Source organism: Ailuropoda melanoleuca, chromosome 5 (genome assembly GCF_002007445.2).
Source record: "Ailuropoda melanoleuca isolate Jingjing chromosome 5, ASM200744v2, whole genome shotgun sequence".
Lineage (NCBI taxonomy): Eukaryota > Metazoa > Chordata > Mammalia > Carnivora > Ursidae > Ailuropoda > Ailuropoda melanoleuca.
The window spans coordinates 107,584,914-107,602,080 of NC_048222.1; the positions used below are offsets into that span (position 1 = coordinate 107,584,914).

A 17,167-nucleotide genomic window follows, 5' to 3' on the forward strand; every position below is an offset into this window, starting at 1 on the left:
AAATCTATATTGGGCTCTGCTTCTGGTTCCTGACATAGAGCTCCTAAAAGTCTTGTCATTAGGAGTGCTCAAAGAATCTTCTGTTCTATTTAGTCTCTGATCCTAGTTCCTGACACAAAGCTGCAAAACCTCCATAATTTTTTAAGTGATAGGAGTGTCTGACCCCAAGCTCCTAAGTCCCTTGGAATTTCCTAGGTGATAAGATCATCTTTTATTCTAATGAGGTGACTTTTGGTGGGCTCCCAGATGGGGGTGGGTCAGCAGAAAGACCAAGCCATAATTCGAAGTTCAGAATTTTCAGTCCCACCTTCCATTCTCCAGAGAGGGAGAGAGGCTGGAAATGAAGTTCATAATCCATCATGTCTACATAATAACACCTCCAGAAAAACAGTAGAGTCTGGTGAACTTCAGAGTGGGTGAACGCATCTACATGGCCAGAGGGTGGCATACCCCAACTCCACAGGGACAGAAGCTTCTGCATTCAGGACACTTCTGGATCTCACCTTATGTATCCCTTCATCTGGCTCTTTTTTTTTTTTTTTTTTTTTTTTTTTGTTAAAGATTTTATTTATTTATTCGACAGAGATAGAGACAGCCAGCGAAAGAGGGAACACAAGCAGGGGGAGTGGGAGAGGAAGAAACAGGCTCATATCGGAGGAGCCTGACGTGGGGCTCGATCCCATAACGCCGGGATCACGCCCTGAGCCGAAGGCAGACGCTTAACCGCTGTGCCACCCAGGCGCCCCCCTTCATCTGGCTCTTCATCTGTATCCTCTATCATATCCTTTATTAAATAATAAGCTGGCAAATACAATTTTGTGTTTCCCCAAGTTCTGTGAGCCCTTTATCATGCCTAAGGTGGGAGTTGTGAAACCCTGATTTCGAGGCAGTTAGTCAGAAGTCCTGCAGACAACCTGGGACTCACAACTGTTGTCTGAAGTGGGGGCAGTCTTGTGGGATTGAGCCCTTGCCCTGCGGGACCTGACCCGAACTCCAGGTAGAAAGAATCAGAACTGAATCGAATTGTAGAATGCTCGGCTAGTGTCGCAGAATTGGCTGGAGTGGGGAAAAAAGCCCACACAGTTGGTGATCAGAGGTGTCAGAAGTGAAGTATTGTGTGAGTAAAGGAGAAACAAAGGAATGGTTTTCCATACAGAGGGACTCTAGTTCCTTTCGGCAACTTTAGTTAATTCAGCTGAGAGGGCTTAGTTATCTCTCTTAATTTTTTCTATTAAAAAAAATTAATTTCCCAATGCATTCAACACTGTACAGTCAGTATTTTTCAAGAATGAAGAACAAAAATGTCTTGTGGTGACAAAAAAGAAATAAAATTCATATGTGCATCAGGCACTCCAGAAATTAACCCACGGGTTCTCTCAACAGAAACCTATGGAGAAGAAACTGAGGGGAGAAAATAAAGGGACCCAGGAGAAACCTCCAGAACTCTCAGCAGGGAGGGCAAACAGGACCATCTCCACAGCCCAGAACAGATGGAAACCACCACACATGGCTGAAAGGAATAAAAAATTAGTTTCCGTGCTGGTATGAGAGGCAGTAACAAAGACTGGCGATGCTTGATAATTTTAGCAGTCAGCTCTGCTAACAGACACTTTCACACAACAAGGTCATCTGTGCCGTTGTTAATGGAAAATGATAGTCTGACCGCAATCCCAATTTTCGAACAATATTCAAAAGGGGAGACTAATTTTGGCCACCTGACTTCTGTAACTGTTTTTATGTAATACTTGCAAGTCCATGTGCAAAAGGTTAGAGAATTTGTTCCCACACTCTTTCCTAAGAGAGGCACAGTGAGGACCGAGAGGGGTACTCAGAGAAACTCAAATAAAAAAATTAAAGCTCACACTGGGAATACTGGATACACCCGTTTAACGCATGCACTTTTTCTCATTAAAGAAGGTAACTAACTACAGGTCCCGTTCCAACCGCAACTCCACTTGGGTGCAAATACATGCCAATAATTACAGTAGCTATAGTATTTCTTTGGAACAGGCCTGTTATTCAAATCATTGCGGAGACTTTATTACAGCATCCCCAGAATGTCGGGAGGCCAAACACAAGGCACCGGTCTAGTAGGCGATATTACCGTTAGTATTTATGTGATCTCTTCTGCCACACTGCTCAAGGACGGCCTCAACAAACTCTTTAAGCTCCTTTCCTACTGCCACAGACTCCACTACCACTCGCAAGTTCCTACCTCCTCTTAGGAAGCCTTCATCTGGTAAAACACATTGACATTAGAATTTCAAACACACCAGCTTCAGTTTAAAGGCGTGATAATCCTAATGACATTAACTTGCGGTAATTCAAAACCTTACTCCATAATCACTTTATCTTTCTCCCATTCTCAAAGGATTCTAGATTAAAACTGGCACTCCTGCTTTTTCCAGTCTCTGAGGCGAACAACATGAAACAATTGTCCTCCAACTAGAGTTTAATTTCTCTTTCCCCTGTTTGCCAAAAATGCCACAGGGAAGGAATCAAAACAACTAAGCGTTTGCTTGAGTTTTTGCCAAGAAAACTTTCCCCCACTTCCTTGATCACACAAATTCTCTTAAAAAAAAAAAAAAAATCCCTCTTCCACATGAAAACAGAAGTTAGTAGAACCATATTTTTGCCTTTTCCGAATGCCTATTTTATAGGTACAGTCTAGTTGGGCCTACACATTGCTTCTCTCTGTAACACACCAGGAACCTTTATACTGGCTGCAGCAAAGACCTCACAAGAAGATAACGTTTAAAGCAATGTTCCGGCAGCAGTAACACAGGACCCAAAGGGATTGCTCTAAATTTTTCAACAGATTAAACTATGGAATACATCCAAGGGGGAAGGAAAAAAAAAAAAAAAAAAGGAAATGAAAATACAATTATAGCTACTGTCAGTGCACCTGTGAAAACCAATCCTGCAGGTTTTAGCCAGTGGAGCTAGGGTTTTGTATTTTAAATAAAGATCCCTGTAATCTGGCAAGTGACTTCACATGTCTCAACCTTCATCTCCTTAACTATTAAATACCTCACACCAATGTATTTCAGACGACTCTGATGGTTAAACACCATGTGTCAACACAAAAACTGAGGTGTATGAATAATAGAAAACAAGACAGCTCCAAATGAGTAGGACTCACGAAAAATCTAATCACAAATTAAAATTCTACCAACGATAGGCCTTTTTTATTTAACATTTTATCACATATAATTCACTCTCTATCAGATACTGTGTGGGCTTCTGGCATTATCTCACATTACTCCTTCTGCCTGTAATTTCCATCTAAATATCTTTCTATGTGAAGCCATTTCCAACCTGCTAATCTCTCCAAAACTGCTAATCTTCCCCAACGTTCTGCAAGTTAAATACTTTTCTGTTACCAAACCGTTCTGCTCATACCATTATTCTACATTTTATGGGATAGTGGGAGGTGTGTGCGCCCCAATACTTGCTGGAGAATGGACTCCTGAGGGCAGAAATCCTTTCACAGCTCCACATACCCAGTATCTACCAGTGATTAGCACACAGTAGGCAATAAATAAATGTGAATGAATGAATGAATATATTAATAGTCCTTCTTTTTCACCCTCTAAAAGAGGGACGAGACCAAACATCTCCTAAAGTGATTTCTATTTTTAACATAGATTACAAGAACATTAAGTGAGATTTTTTTCATGTGGAAATTTTAGTTTAAACACACTGTCAACCACTACACCTCTACATAATACTTACTGGCTGGAACAATGAAATCTCCATGTAACTCATAGGTCATAAGAGGCTCTGGAAGACTCCTGTATGAAAAGGACAGCCGAGAATTAACCAAACACATCCAAACAGGTCACTGCTATTTGTGTTCATCTTTTATAAAAGGCTACAAATATGATGTGCATTTCTCAGTTCATGTGTAAAACTTTCCCTAGGAAATTTTTTTACATATCAAAAAGATATATAAATCAAATGGATTACTTTATTAACTACTATCTGTACCAGGTACTACCCAAAGCTTAAGCAACCACAAATCCCCATCAGATCTAATCACATAATATTTCACATTTAATCTTGGAAAATACCTTTACAAACATCTGAGTTTATATGTAAAATTTCTTTCCACATACTAACTTATTTAAAGTCAAACATTCTATCCAACCAAATATAAGCATCTAGTTTTGAAAATCATGTCTAGGATATTAATTGAAGATGCTACAAAAAGACACTGAAAACTTTAAACAAAGATCATATCCTCTCCTCTTACAAATCTCTATTACAGAAATATGATAGCCATTTTTGGCTTATGCCTATGAAACAATAAAAGAGATATGAAATAAAATTGATAACAATGCAAAAAAAGCCCACATAATTTTAATCTTCTACCAAGCAGATTACACAAATGGTAGTGTATTTTATCCTGCAGTCAACAGAATGCTACAGTTCAGTGAATTTTTATACCTATCTTAAATTTTAAAAGACCAGATCTCTGGACTCTGTAAAAACACTTAAAGAATACTTAGACAAGTATCAATTTGCACAGTCTTCCTGGAGGGCAATCTGGCAAGATATTATCAATCTTGAAGAGGTTTAAATCGTGGAACTCAGAAATTCCTCTTCAAATGCTCAAGGAAAAAAAAAATCAAAGACACATACACACACAAAAATTTAAGACATATACAAAGCCAAGAAAAAAAATGTGTGGATAAATGAGTTCATTTCATATTGCTAAAGAGGACAATTAATCAACAAGACATAACAATCCTAAATGTTCCTGTGTCTAAGAATGACAGGAGTTTCAAAACACATGAAACAAATATCGATGGAACTATAAGAAGAAACCGACAAATCCACACCTATGTCTGGAAATTTAAATACTTCCCATTTGAATAACTGATAGAACAAGTAGACAAATCAGTTAGGATACAGAAGATCTGAATAAAAGTTATCAACCAATTTTACCTAATTGATATGTCCCTCACCTAAATGACACCCCAATAAAAGGAGCAGAAAATACATTCTTTCCCAGTGCACATGGAGCATTTATCGAGATAAACTATATTTTAGGCCATCAAACAAATCTCAGTAAGTTTAAAAGGGTTTAATTTATACCGGCCCATTTCTCTGATTACAATAAAAACTGAATTAAAAATCAGCAACAGAAAGATATCTGGAAAACCCCAAAGAAAGAGAAACTAGAAAGTATTTTGAACAAAATGAAAGTGAAACACAGCACATCAGAATTTAAGGGATGTTATTAGTAAAGCAGTATTTATGGGTAAATTTATATCATTCAACACCTATCTAAGAAGACGGGTCTTAAACCAATGACTTCACTTTCCATCTTGGAGAGTCAGAAAAAAAAAAAAAAAAAAGAATAAATTAAACACCAAATACACAAAGGAACATAAATAAAATCAACAAGAATCAAATTCAACAAGATAAATAAAAGGATAATACATCATGACCAAGTTGGGTTTATCACACGAATGTTGTTTTGCCTTTTTTTTTTTTTTTAAAGATTTTATTTATTTATTCGACAGAGATAGAGACAGCCAGCGAGAGAGGGAACACAAGCGGGGGGAGTGGGAGAGGAAGAAGCAGGCTCATAGCAGAGGAGCCTGATGTGGGGCTCGATCCCATAACGCCGGGATCACGCCCTGAGCCGAAGGCAGACGCTTAACCGCTGTGCCACCCAGGCGCCCCTGTTTTGCCTTAATAGTAAAACAAAATGAATGCAATTCACCACACTAACAACTAAAAAAGAAAAACTGTATGATCATCCCAATAGACAATTCAGGGGAGAAAAGATAGCTTTTCCCATAAAAGGTATTAGAATAACGGGGCATTCATACTCAAAAGCAAACTTGGATCCGTATCTCATATCTTACATAAAAATGAACTCGAAACAGATCAGAGACCTAAGAGTATAACCTAAAACTATAAAAATCCTAGAAGAAAATATAAAAGAAAACCTTTGTGACTTTGGATTAGGCAAAGATTTCTTGATACATCACCAAAAGTACAGTTCAAAAAAAATCAAAACTGATAAACTGGAACTTCATCAAAATTGATGCTCTTTGAAAGACATTATTAAGAGAAGGAAAAGACAAGTGACAGACTGAAGAAAACATTTGTAAAGCACATATCTGAGGAAGGACTTGTATCCAAAATACATTCAAAAATTATCAAAATATAATAAGGAAATAGCTCAGGTTTTTTAATTGCATGAAAGACACAGACATTTCACCCAAGAAGATACATAGATAGCAAATATGCACTTAGAAAAGTTTAAGATTATCAGTCATTATGGAAGTGAAAATTAATAGCACATGAGATATCGCTATACAACTGTTAGAATGGCTAAAATGAAGAAGACTGACCATATCAAGAGTTGGCAAGGATGTAGAGGAAATGGAACTCTTGCACATTTAGGGTGAGAATGCAAAAAATATATATAACCACTTTGGAAAAAAAAAAAAAAGTTCATCAGTTTCCCAAAATGTTAAACATACATCCAATATGCAATGTAGATAGACACTCCACTCCTAGGCTTGACCCAAGAGAAATATAAGCCTGTTCACTCAAAGATGTGTGCAGAAAGGGCTTTGGTAGCTTTATTTGTAACAGCCAGAAGCTACAAACAACCCAAATATCCAACAAGAGGTGAATGGATTTTTAAAAAATCTGTGGTGTAGGGGCACCTGGTGGCTCAGTCGGTTAAGCGTCCAACTCTTGATTTCGGCTCAGGTCATGATCTCAGGGTCATGAGCTCAAGCTCCACATCAGGCTCCATGCTCAGTGGAGAGTCTGCTTGAGATTCTCTCTCTCCATCTCTCTCTCTGCCCCTTCCCCTTACTCACGTGTACTCTCTCAAATAAATAAATAAAACTTAAAAAAAAAAATCTGTGGTGTATCCATACAATGGAACACTGGTTAGCAACAAGAAGGGATGAACTACTGGTACAGGCCACAACACAAATGAACCTCTAATTATGCTAAATGAAAGAACCCAGATTTTTTTTTAAAGACAGATTTTTATTCCATTTATTTGAAATTATAAGAAATGCAAATTAATGCACAGTGACAGAAAGCAAACCAGTGGTTGCCTAGGAAAGAGGGAGTAAAAAGGGAAGGGTGGGAGACAGGATTCCCAAGGGGCATGAGGAAACTTTAGGGGGTAGTGGCTAGGTTCACTATCTTGATCACGGTGACTGCTTTACAGGTGTATGCACATGTCACACTTACCACGATGTACACTATAAAATATATATTGTTTATTACAGGGCAATTTCACTTCAACAAAGCTATTTAAAAAACAAAACAGATGCAAAAATATAAGTCATATTCCCTACACACAACTTAGGATACTACAGTACACACACACACAGACAACCATAGGCACATCAACTAAAACGTAAAGCCCTAGTGAAGAAAAGCTATTCCTTACTTCCTCTCTCCCTCCCCTTCATCTCCTACGCTCTCATTTAAAGAAGAAAAATAAAATCAATTATACCACAGCCTAAATAAAAAGAAGTAAACCTTCAGGGTTTTTTGTTTCAAAATATGTGAAAAATGGCAAGGAAGGAAAATGATGACTTGGCAAGGAAGGAAAATGATGACTTGGCAAGGAAGGAAAATGATGACTTGGCACAGAAGGAAAGCTGAACAGTTCTGAAAAGAAAACTGGGGGTAAGGGGGTGGAAGAGAACACTTAGAAAAACCATAGAGAGCATTTCTTTCCCAATAAAAATGAATTTGCATCGAAATACCTTCTATGAGCTACTTCTACCATTGCCATGTGTCTGCTAGTCAATACGGCATAAATAATAAGTATTAAATATTGTTGATGGTAGGGAAGCAGTAATAAACATGACAAGTTCCCCATACGAAATGTATTATACCGAGTCACTGTGTCTCTCAGCTTGCCATTCAACATGTTTCGATCTACCTCTCTTGCCACCCCTTCGGATCTGTCTATGAATATAAATCATAATATTTATCTAAGCTGGCATTTTCTTCCCGAAAAGTTCCATTCAATTTCCAGACTTTAAAAGTTTCCTCCAGGTCTGATCAGTTTACGAGAAACCTTACAAAATAGCTCATTTGTCCCTTCGCTATGGGGAACCACTGTAATGAACATGTTAGCTGGAAATCAAAATTATGGTCTGAATAGATAGGTAATCAATCAGGGAGCTGGTATTCAGCCCTCTAAAACACTGAAGTAAAGAATTTTTGCCTCAAATCAGTAGAAGCAGAAGGAAGATGCCACACACGTATCTGCTGCACACCTTTCTCTTTCTCGTAGTGTTTTAGGGGTTTGGCGACTTCGCTTCTTACACCTCCAACCAACCAACCAGTAAGATGGCTGGGTTATCTGCATGAGAAGAATTCAAGAGCAACAGCTTTTTTGGTGAGAAAAGCTATATTCAACTTTGTGCTATGGCACCCTAGGCGACAAAGCCGGGATTCCAACCCACGCAGGCTGGCTCCATCCATGCTCTTGACCACCACACCATATTATCTCTTATACTGAAAGAAATGCACAGGCTCAGGCCATAACCAGATAGCCAAAATAAAAACTCCGTTTCCTCCCATTTGGTGCCTCACCAGAGAAAGTATTACTTAAATCCTAATTACTGCATTTTTTGTTGCTAAAAATAACACAGGGGAAAGAACAGCAACCTAACGTTCAAAATCTCCCAAGGCATCTGCCATTTTATGATAATCACTTTATCACATTCAGGCAGACTGTGTATATTGTTAGGAGTGAAGTTATATAATAATAGCATCTCATAATGTTGTTCTGTAGGCAATGTTTGCTTAAAAGCAGAATTCAAAAGGATAAAGCAACGTAATGAGAGAAAAAGGCAGAAAAAGCAACATAAGACCAGGAGTGAGAAGGGACTGGCTTCAGAAAGTATCAAGAACCAAAAAGAAATTTTATGTACGTTACTCAATAAAGAGATCCTCTACATTTACTAAACTACTTACCCCACCAGGAAAAAAAAAAGGACCATGTGGAACAGGATAAAAAATTTTAAAAAATAAATAAAATAACAAAAAAACTCATGCAATTTATTACAAAACACCTGGATTTTTGCCTTTAGTTTCCCACCAATAACTGAGTCGCCTTGGTCAATCCCTTTAACTGTACTAGCCATGAATTTACCAGAGTAAAATGGGTTTAAAGCTACCTCCTAGAGTAGCAGTACCCTTTGCTCGTCAAGTTAACATATGCAACTCATTATATTTTTATCTCCCTCTCCCATTCTGTCTTTCATCCATCTATCACAGGCTTTCTCAATCTCAGCATTACTAACATTCTGTACATTTGGAGGCAATGGTGAGCTGAGTCCTGTGCTGCGGGATGTTTAGCAACCCATCACTGGCCTCCACCCATTACATGCCAGTAGCATGTCCTTTACAGCAATCGTGACAACCAACCAAGATACTTGACATGGCCAAGTATCTTCTGGGGGATGCAAAATTTCCCCAGTCGAAAAGCCCCATATCCTGGTGACAGGTACAGCTCTAGGTGCTGGAGATACTGCAAAGAACAAGACACACAGGATGCCGATCTTCAGGAAGCTTACATTCTAATCCCCACGTGGGAGCCAAGGAGATTCATTTTGTCTGTAATTCTCATCCAAACCAGTTAGTCACAACAAGTGGCAGACAGGGAGACATTAACCCATAGATTTAGCATTAATTTTATCCCTTTATCAACTAGGGACAATAATGTACTTCACAGTTAAAGAAAAAAAAATTTAAACAGTGGTTCAAACTATCTTGTTTAAATAAAATACTCAAAAGCAGGTAAGACACATCTAAACCCATTGATAAATTTTAATCTCATTAAAAAGTGGGACAACCAGGGGCACCAGGGTGGTGCAGGCAGTTGGGATGTCCAACTCTTGATTTCGGCTCAGGTCATGATCTCGGGGTTGTAAGGCTGAGCCCCACGTCGGGCTCCATGTTCAGCGGGGAGTATGCTTGAGATTCTCCCTCTGCCCCTTCCCATGCTTGCACTCTCTCTTGCTCTCTCCCTCTCTAAAATAAATAAATAAATAAATCTTGGGGAAAAAAAGAAAAGAAACGAAAAAGTGGAACAAGCAGGTAACAGGCCTTCTGATATGTTACAGGAAGAATATAACACCACTATGATGTATTCTTAGAATAAATCAATTTTTCAAAAACCTAGTCTGAATCTAATGAATTCTATAGATTTAACTATTTACAGGAAATATGACAGCTAGAGAAACATGTTAAATGACACCATGACACAATCTGCCATATCTAAAATATAGAAAATTCTACTTAAAAATAATCCAGGTTGGGACATGGGGAGCATGGTCAGTTGAGCATCAGACTCTTGGTTTCAGCTCAGGTCATGATCTCAGGATTGTGAGTTCAAGCCCCACATTGGGCTCCGTGCTCAGTGCAGAGTCTGCTTAAGATTCTCTCTCTCTCTCTTTCTCTCTCTCTCCCTGCCCTCTGCCCCACCCTTCATATCTCCTCCCGGCTATCTCTCACTCTAAAATAAATACATAAATCCTTAAAAAAATGAGAATAAAAAAATAAAAATGACCCAGGTTCATAAAGAAACAAACGAAAATGCTGAGGGAGAAGAAAGTGGTGCAGAGGCAGGGGACTGTGCAGATTAAAAGTGACTTAAAACATATCAGTCAATTGAAATGTGTTGACATTATTTAAACTCTGTAGGAATTTAAATAAATAGGAAAAAAATCAGTAAAAAAAATCAAACATAGACTCAGTACTGATGATATTAATATTGTTGGGTATGATAATTTTATTCTTTTTGTCTTTCTATATTATCTTTTAAGTCTTTACCTCTTTATAGACATATACTTAAGTATTTATGGGTGCAGCAATATGTTCTTTTAGAAAATCATTCAAATAATACCCAAAAGAAGTAGCAGGTAGGGGGACTTAAGAAACAAGAAGGGTAGGATGATGATAACTGCAGACACAGGGTAATGGGGCCATGAGGATTCTGGACACTAACATCTCTGGTTTTACAGACTTGGAATTTTTCAAATAGACGAATTGCAAAAAATATAAAATATATAATACCAGTTCATTTTATGTGCTCATTCGAACCCAAATTATACCTGGAACACAATCCTATATGATCCTGGGGGAACACTGCCATTTGTGTGCCATACAAAAATCAAAGTCCTCCATAGTACCAAAGCATAGGAATTACGGTCGTGATCTTTTTTCCATTCTTTTACTCGCTTCTTTTTTCCCCTCTCGTGGTATTTTCTTCATCTAATTTCAAGCTTTTCATCATTAAATTCCTTTATTTTTCATAAAAAGGGTAATGACCCATAGAGATGCTAAGCCCTAGACTAACTCTTGTCCTAAATATCTTCTATAATAAATGCAAGACTTAAGTTTATCTTAAAATCTCAAGTGAACTCCTTTGCAAATAGCTTTATATTTATGTGTTATCATTAATAAGCCTCTAGGTTCAACGGTTTAAATTTAAATTAAAAAATTCTTCACTTTTACCTAAAAGATTCAATGAATTCAATACATAGCCTTCCTCCTGTTTCATAACACTTAATCCCTAAAACTCACATCTACAACAGACATTTATCTCAAAAACCAAATCTATTCCAATTGTGTTGCAACTTACCTAACAACTGACATGCAGCTACTACTTGTCACACTTCTGAAGGAACAGATCCCTCATAAATGTCCCCCTTTTTCGTAAGGTTTAACTCAACTGAGATCTCCAGGCAGAGTCGGCATCTGCCATGTGTTGGATGCCTAAGAGCACATGCCTCCTCCCTTCTGTCACTGAGAGGAGCTTACCTCAAGTACTGTTTTAGGGCGCTTGTTATTGTCTTCACTTCCCAATCTATGGAATTCTCCAGATCCACCTCATTGCATGTTTTTACATCTAGTGAGCAAGCAAGAAAAGAGTAATTAAAACCCAGAACATTCAACGGCCCCCTTGACTTGCTCACAAAGCTTCCATTTTTAAAAGGCCAAACCACAAATAATTAATTTTGGGATTTCTTATAAAAACAAACACAGCTTCTTCTACAGTGTCTACATATTTCACTGTGTCTCAGGTGGCATTACCATCATCACACTGCATTATGACAAGGGAAACAGTCAGGACCGTTAATGGCAAAATGGCAACAAGTCAGTGGGAAGAAAGGACAGTAAGCCTGGTCCCAAGCTTCTAAGATCTGTACTCAACATATTACCCTTCTGAAGATTAATGCATGATCAACCAAAATAGCAATATGGTGATACACACATTTAAACTCAACGTTCATATCAACATCACAATTCATACACTCATCTAAGGACTATTTATTGGAAGTCTCTGTGCAACACTTCTGTCATTCATTCTAAATAAAACTAGTTTTCTTTGTCCTAAAAGTGTTAATGACGTGTTTCTTCTGAACGCCCTTTCAGGTTGCTAATAAACTTGGTAGAAAAAGATGTGTGGCTTAAACAAACAAACAGGAGGGGAAGGGAAGTAGTAAATTCTGAAAAGGAAAAAGTGAGTCTTGGTTGAAATAAAAGGAAAGGATGGTATGAAAGCGCTCTCTGGGTAGGGTAGTACCTTTAATCCTTCTCAGGCTGGGCTACTGTACCCGGCTGCCGGCTCGGCACCAGGGAGGAGGGCACCATGTTATCACAAACCTGGGCTTAAATCCCCACCACCACCCTGAGCAGCTACACCACCCAAACCAAGTCAGTGCCAAGCCGGACTGAACTTCAGGTTTCGTCTGCACCATGAGATCAAGTAAACGCTCTCACAGAACTCTGAAGAGCAGCAAAGCAAATCAGGAATGTGTTTAAATGAGTAGGCAATTACCAGAGCTGAGTCACTACAAGTGTAAGTGTTCAGAGGTGGTTCCTACTCAAAGGGAGGGGTTATGATGAACGATACTACACAATCAATAGAAACTCACCTGGTTTTCTATACTCCCATCATCCAAAGGAAAAAAAAAAAATTAGACATTCCTGGAAGAGATTTTATTTCTCCCTCACTCCAGAATGATGTTTTAACTGGGACCCAAGCAAAGGAGTCGCCCCCCCGCCCACTGTATTTGTCTAGATAGGGGAGGAAACAGCTTGTTAGTATTTCCTCTTGAAAGGCACTAAAGAGAAAAGCCTGTCAGAACGGTACCACGGCATTCGGTCAGGCATGCCACTAAAAAATCTTTGGGCTTGGGCATGAGGAAGGATAGACGGCAACTCAATGTTACTCTCAAACTTCCTGACAATAAAGTAAAACAGGAAGTGATGGTTCTTTCACAGCCGTAACATCATACGTATGAAGTCCATTACTCAAAAGTCTGGAGACTTTTTAAAGCACTTCAACCGTTCTTGATTACAGCAACTGACAGCAACATGCAATAAACTACAACAATGGCAATTGATACTGATTACATTTTGATCAGTTCCTACAATTCAGAACTCATTTGTTACCGAGCTTGTCAGACAAGCCACAGATACATTCAAGAAATCAAATTAAGCACCCTGATTAAAGGTGCAATCCTTTATAACGAGGACTAAATAATTCTGTTCTAAAGGCTTTGCCAACCAATTACTTCAGTAACTGAATATTCTCTCTCTCATTAAATCAATTATTTAAATCTCATTTTAACATACAAGTCAGATAACATTTTCAATCAACTCGCTACCAGCAAATCAGCAGTTTAAAATCAGGAGGCTTCCAAAGGAAATCTTTTATTTTCACCTTTCTATCAAATAATCAGTCTATATTTTGAGAATAATATTCTTTCTATGGAAAAATAAGTCATCCTTTGAATTCATGCAATAAAAAGTAGCTGTCATATCAGAAGCTCGTGACTACACAGCGCTTACGGTACTAATCCTCTATTACATGTTCACTGTTTTCGAATAACTCCGTCGTCCCTCGCAGCTCTGTACAATCAGAGGACGCACTGGGACCAGGTAAATTTGCTAAGAACTTATTTGGGATTCACACTTAAAAATGCATTTGAGGGTCCAATCAGAATATATGTCCTACAGTAAACAAGGAAGGAATTTCGCTTCCTTTCTGACCAAGGGACAACACCCTTATGGATTAGTTAAAACTCTAAACTAACAAGCACAGATGCAAATAGCTGACTTTTTATTGGAGCTAATGTTTCATAATTATGTAACCAGTGTTCTTTTTTCTGAAACCGGAAAATTCTCAGCCCCACCTAAATACAAAATGCTGACACCCTTCTGAATATTGACTTGGGCCCCACTTGAAAGTACTTGATGGAGCATGCTGATTGAATGAATTTTGAGAATATACTTTATAATCCAAAATCAGAATTTTTCACCTACATTACTTTTTCCCCCAATCTATATAAAAAAGCTGTCCTACAAATAAACAGGGTAATATTTCTTAAAGTAAAACTTCTAAATTAGTTTTATTTCTTGTTTTCTGTGCTTCTGTGTCTAAAAATGAAATCACCCAGCCTGTTTTGCAAGTTAAATTTGGAAATAACCACCAAATTCACCAACACACATAGGCTACCACCACATTTTTCTCACAATTTCCCCACCCCGTTCTGATGTTTTCATTCTTCAGTGGGGAGGTGGGAAGAATACAATTCTAACCCATCTTAGTTCTAACCTACCAATAACTATTGTAATTAATCTGTTATATTCTCACCCCATTTACTAAAAATCCATGACTCACCCAAAGACACCTCATCTGATATTTCTCCCTTCCCTCCCAAGTGCTCCAAGTTTCTATTTAAACAAACAAACAACTTTTACAAAACTATGTCTATGCATGCCCTCTGTTAAAGCAAAAGGGGAAGGAAAGAAAAACACCTGAAAAGGGGATGAAGACAATTGCTCACTTGGGCTTTTATTTATTTATTTATTTATTTTTGGAAACTTAAGAAGCTTGGCGCAAGAAAAGCTAGCAGACCTCTACCTTCTGCTCCCAGAATGGAAGACAACTAACAAGACAAACAACTCCCATCGCCATGACCTGACCTGGAGGAGTAGAGATGACAGGTCTATTTAGAGGACTTTGTATGGTCAACTGTCATTAGTATTTCTTGTTGGCAGAGGAGAAGAGAGAAGAACAGGGTGGAGGAAAAAGGGGAGGGCAGAGAGAAGATGGGGGGGAAGAAAAATGGAGAGAAACATTTTTTATTTTAATCTTAAAAACGAGGGGTGAAAACACACCAAAAAATGAGATGGGTGAAGACAACATTCAAGATACTGAGCATGCATTCTTTCTTTAGAAATTACCACATTTACACAAGTGTACTTAAATACTTCAAACATTTCAACCAATATACAAATACGTTACATAAAAATGGCAATAGAAAAAAACCCAATAAGTAGCTCTCAATTACTAAAGAAATCAAGTAAATGGAAGTTCTTGCAAAAAATATTAAATGCCTTGGAATTTTTCCTCAGATACTAAAAAAGTAATTTTTTCTCATCTCTACAAAGAAGAAAAGCATTACATACAAATTGTACTTTGAAAAGTTCAAATTTGAAATAAACATTACCTAGAGAAATGGTAACTTAAAAAAAAATTACTGTCTAGTACTACAATGGGCAAAATCATCAGCACTAACTCCTCCTAGAGGGAGGAATCATGGATTGGTTTAAGAGCAAAGCTAAAAATCTGTCACACTCATCCAATTTTTTTTTTCTCTGTAAGATATAGAACCCTAGAATAACATACGGAAGTGAGAAAAGATGGAAACAAAGAATGTCCAGGGGATAGGGTATATACAAATACACAGAGAGTCTAAAATCCTTTTTTTTTTTTTTGGCAGGGGTATAAATTGTTTTGAACACTTAGTAAATCAGGATGGATGGAAAAAGATTTTTTTTTTCTACTATTAAGAGACATCTTAAGGGAATTTTAAATTAGGATACAGTGAATAAATCTATTCTGTTAAGAGCTTAGGTTTGAGTTGGTAACAAAGTAACAAGAAATTGGTATTAGTCCTAATAAAAATCCAAAGTTTGTGATTGGCAATCTTAAATTCATAGTAGGAATTATTTATGAAGTAAAATAGTTTCTACTGTGTAGCAGCCACCTCCCTTAATAAAGAAATAACAAGTCAGTATCTTTCCCTCATCAATTCTTCAACTTTCTGAAGAAATACTTCTTGGGAAAACACAGCATTTCCTTTGTCAGCAACTGAAATCAGGTTGCATCATGCTTGTATCCCTGACTTCTCTGCTCTGAGTCTCATGGAAAGTGAAAACCATTTTCCAGGTCATGAATTTTTGAGGGTTTAGGTATTTTTAAAACACCTTGCCAGTTCGGGACTATCTTGAGACATTTCCCATGAGCAGAGGAAACTACCACCCTAGTTCAGGGATGCAGATCGAGTGGGATTTCATGAGATTAAGAACAACTTTTGAGACAGCTTAACACTTCAGCGTGACCACAGAGACACCCTTGTTTGAACTTCCCTTGAATGTGAACAAGAAGATAATAAAAATAATGTTAGGATCCTTAGGACCAATTTACTGCCAAAGTGTGCCTTTCAGCCAAAGTATCCCCTTCTGATACCAACAGAGTCTTCCAATTCTAATCATTATTACACCATCTTGGAAATGAGAGAAGTGTTTCTAATTTTAAAATTAACTAAAAGCAGATGTTGTAGTCCCATTAAACTCTTCCAGCTGCTACTGAACCACTGGCAACCTGAGTCTATTTAATTTGGAGACCACTAATGGTAAAAAGGAAAATCTGACTGCCAAAATTGCACACCCAAGTTAAACCAGAGAGGCAGAAAATGAAAACAGCTCATGAAAGCGAATGTATTCTAAGACAGCTCTCCAACTGATGACGGGCAATTTTTCCTGTGGTTAATAGCTAAAAAAAGGTTATTGCTTATTAAATCCTTAATTCAAATACAGCCAAACAAGCAATCTGATCTGCAACATGTCAGTTGATTTTATTCATCTTGGTTTATGCTCCCAAAAACTGAGTCCTTCCTACAATGCTTTAAGATGCAGACAGGTTTAAATGCATTGACAGCATACCTGAGGGCATAGTTAATATTGATTAATTAAAGTGAGATATCAAGTTAATTAATATTTAGCAAGGTCAAAATGACAGATTGGTTTGACATGCAGGCCCTCCAGCCTGATGAGTTATCATCACTCCTCAAGAGGCAGC

The 17,167-nt window shown here is 37.8% G+C and overlaps 1 protein-coding gene across 3 annotated transcripts in view; it reads right to left on the reverse strand.

Moving 5' to 3' along the window:
- The window catches only part of ARHGAP10 (Rho GTPase activating protein 10), a 311,913-nt gene that overhangs the window by 110,941 nt on the left and 183,805 nt on the right, over window positions 1-17,167 (reverse strand). For all 3 annotated transcript variants that reach the window (XM_034661542.1, XM_034661541.1, XM_002916964.3), the window contains 2 exons: window positions 11,833-11,920; window positions 3,736-3,794 (listed from right to left, as the gene is read on the reverse strand). In XM_034661542.1, the coding sequence (XP_034517433.1) occupies window positions 3,736-3,794; window positions 11,833-11,920 (147 nt within the window). The remainder of the gene's footprint in view (window positions 1-3,735; window positions 3,795-11,832; window positions 11,921-17,167) is intronic.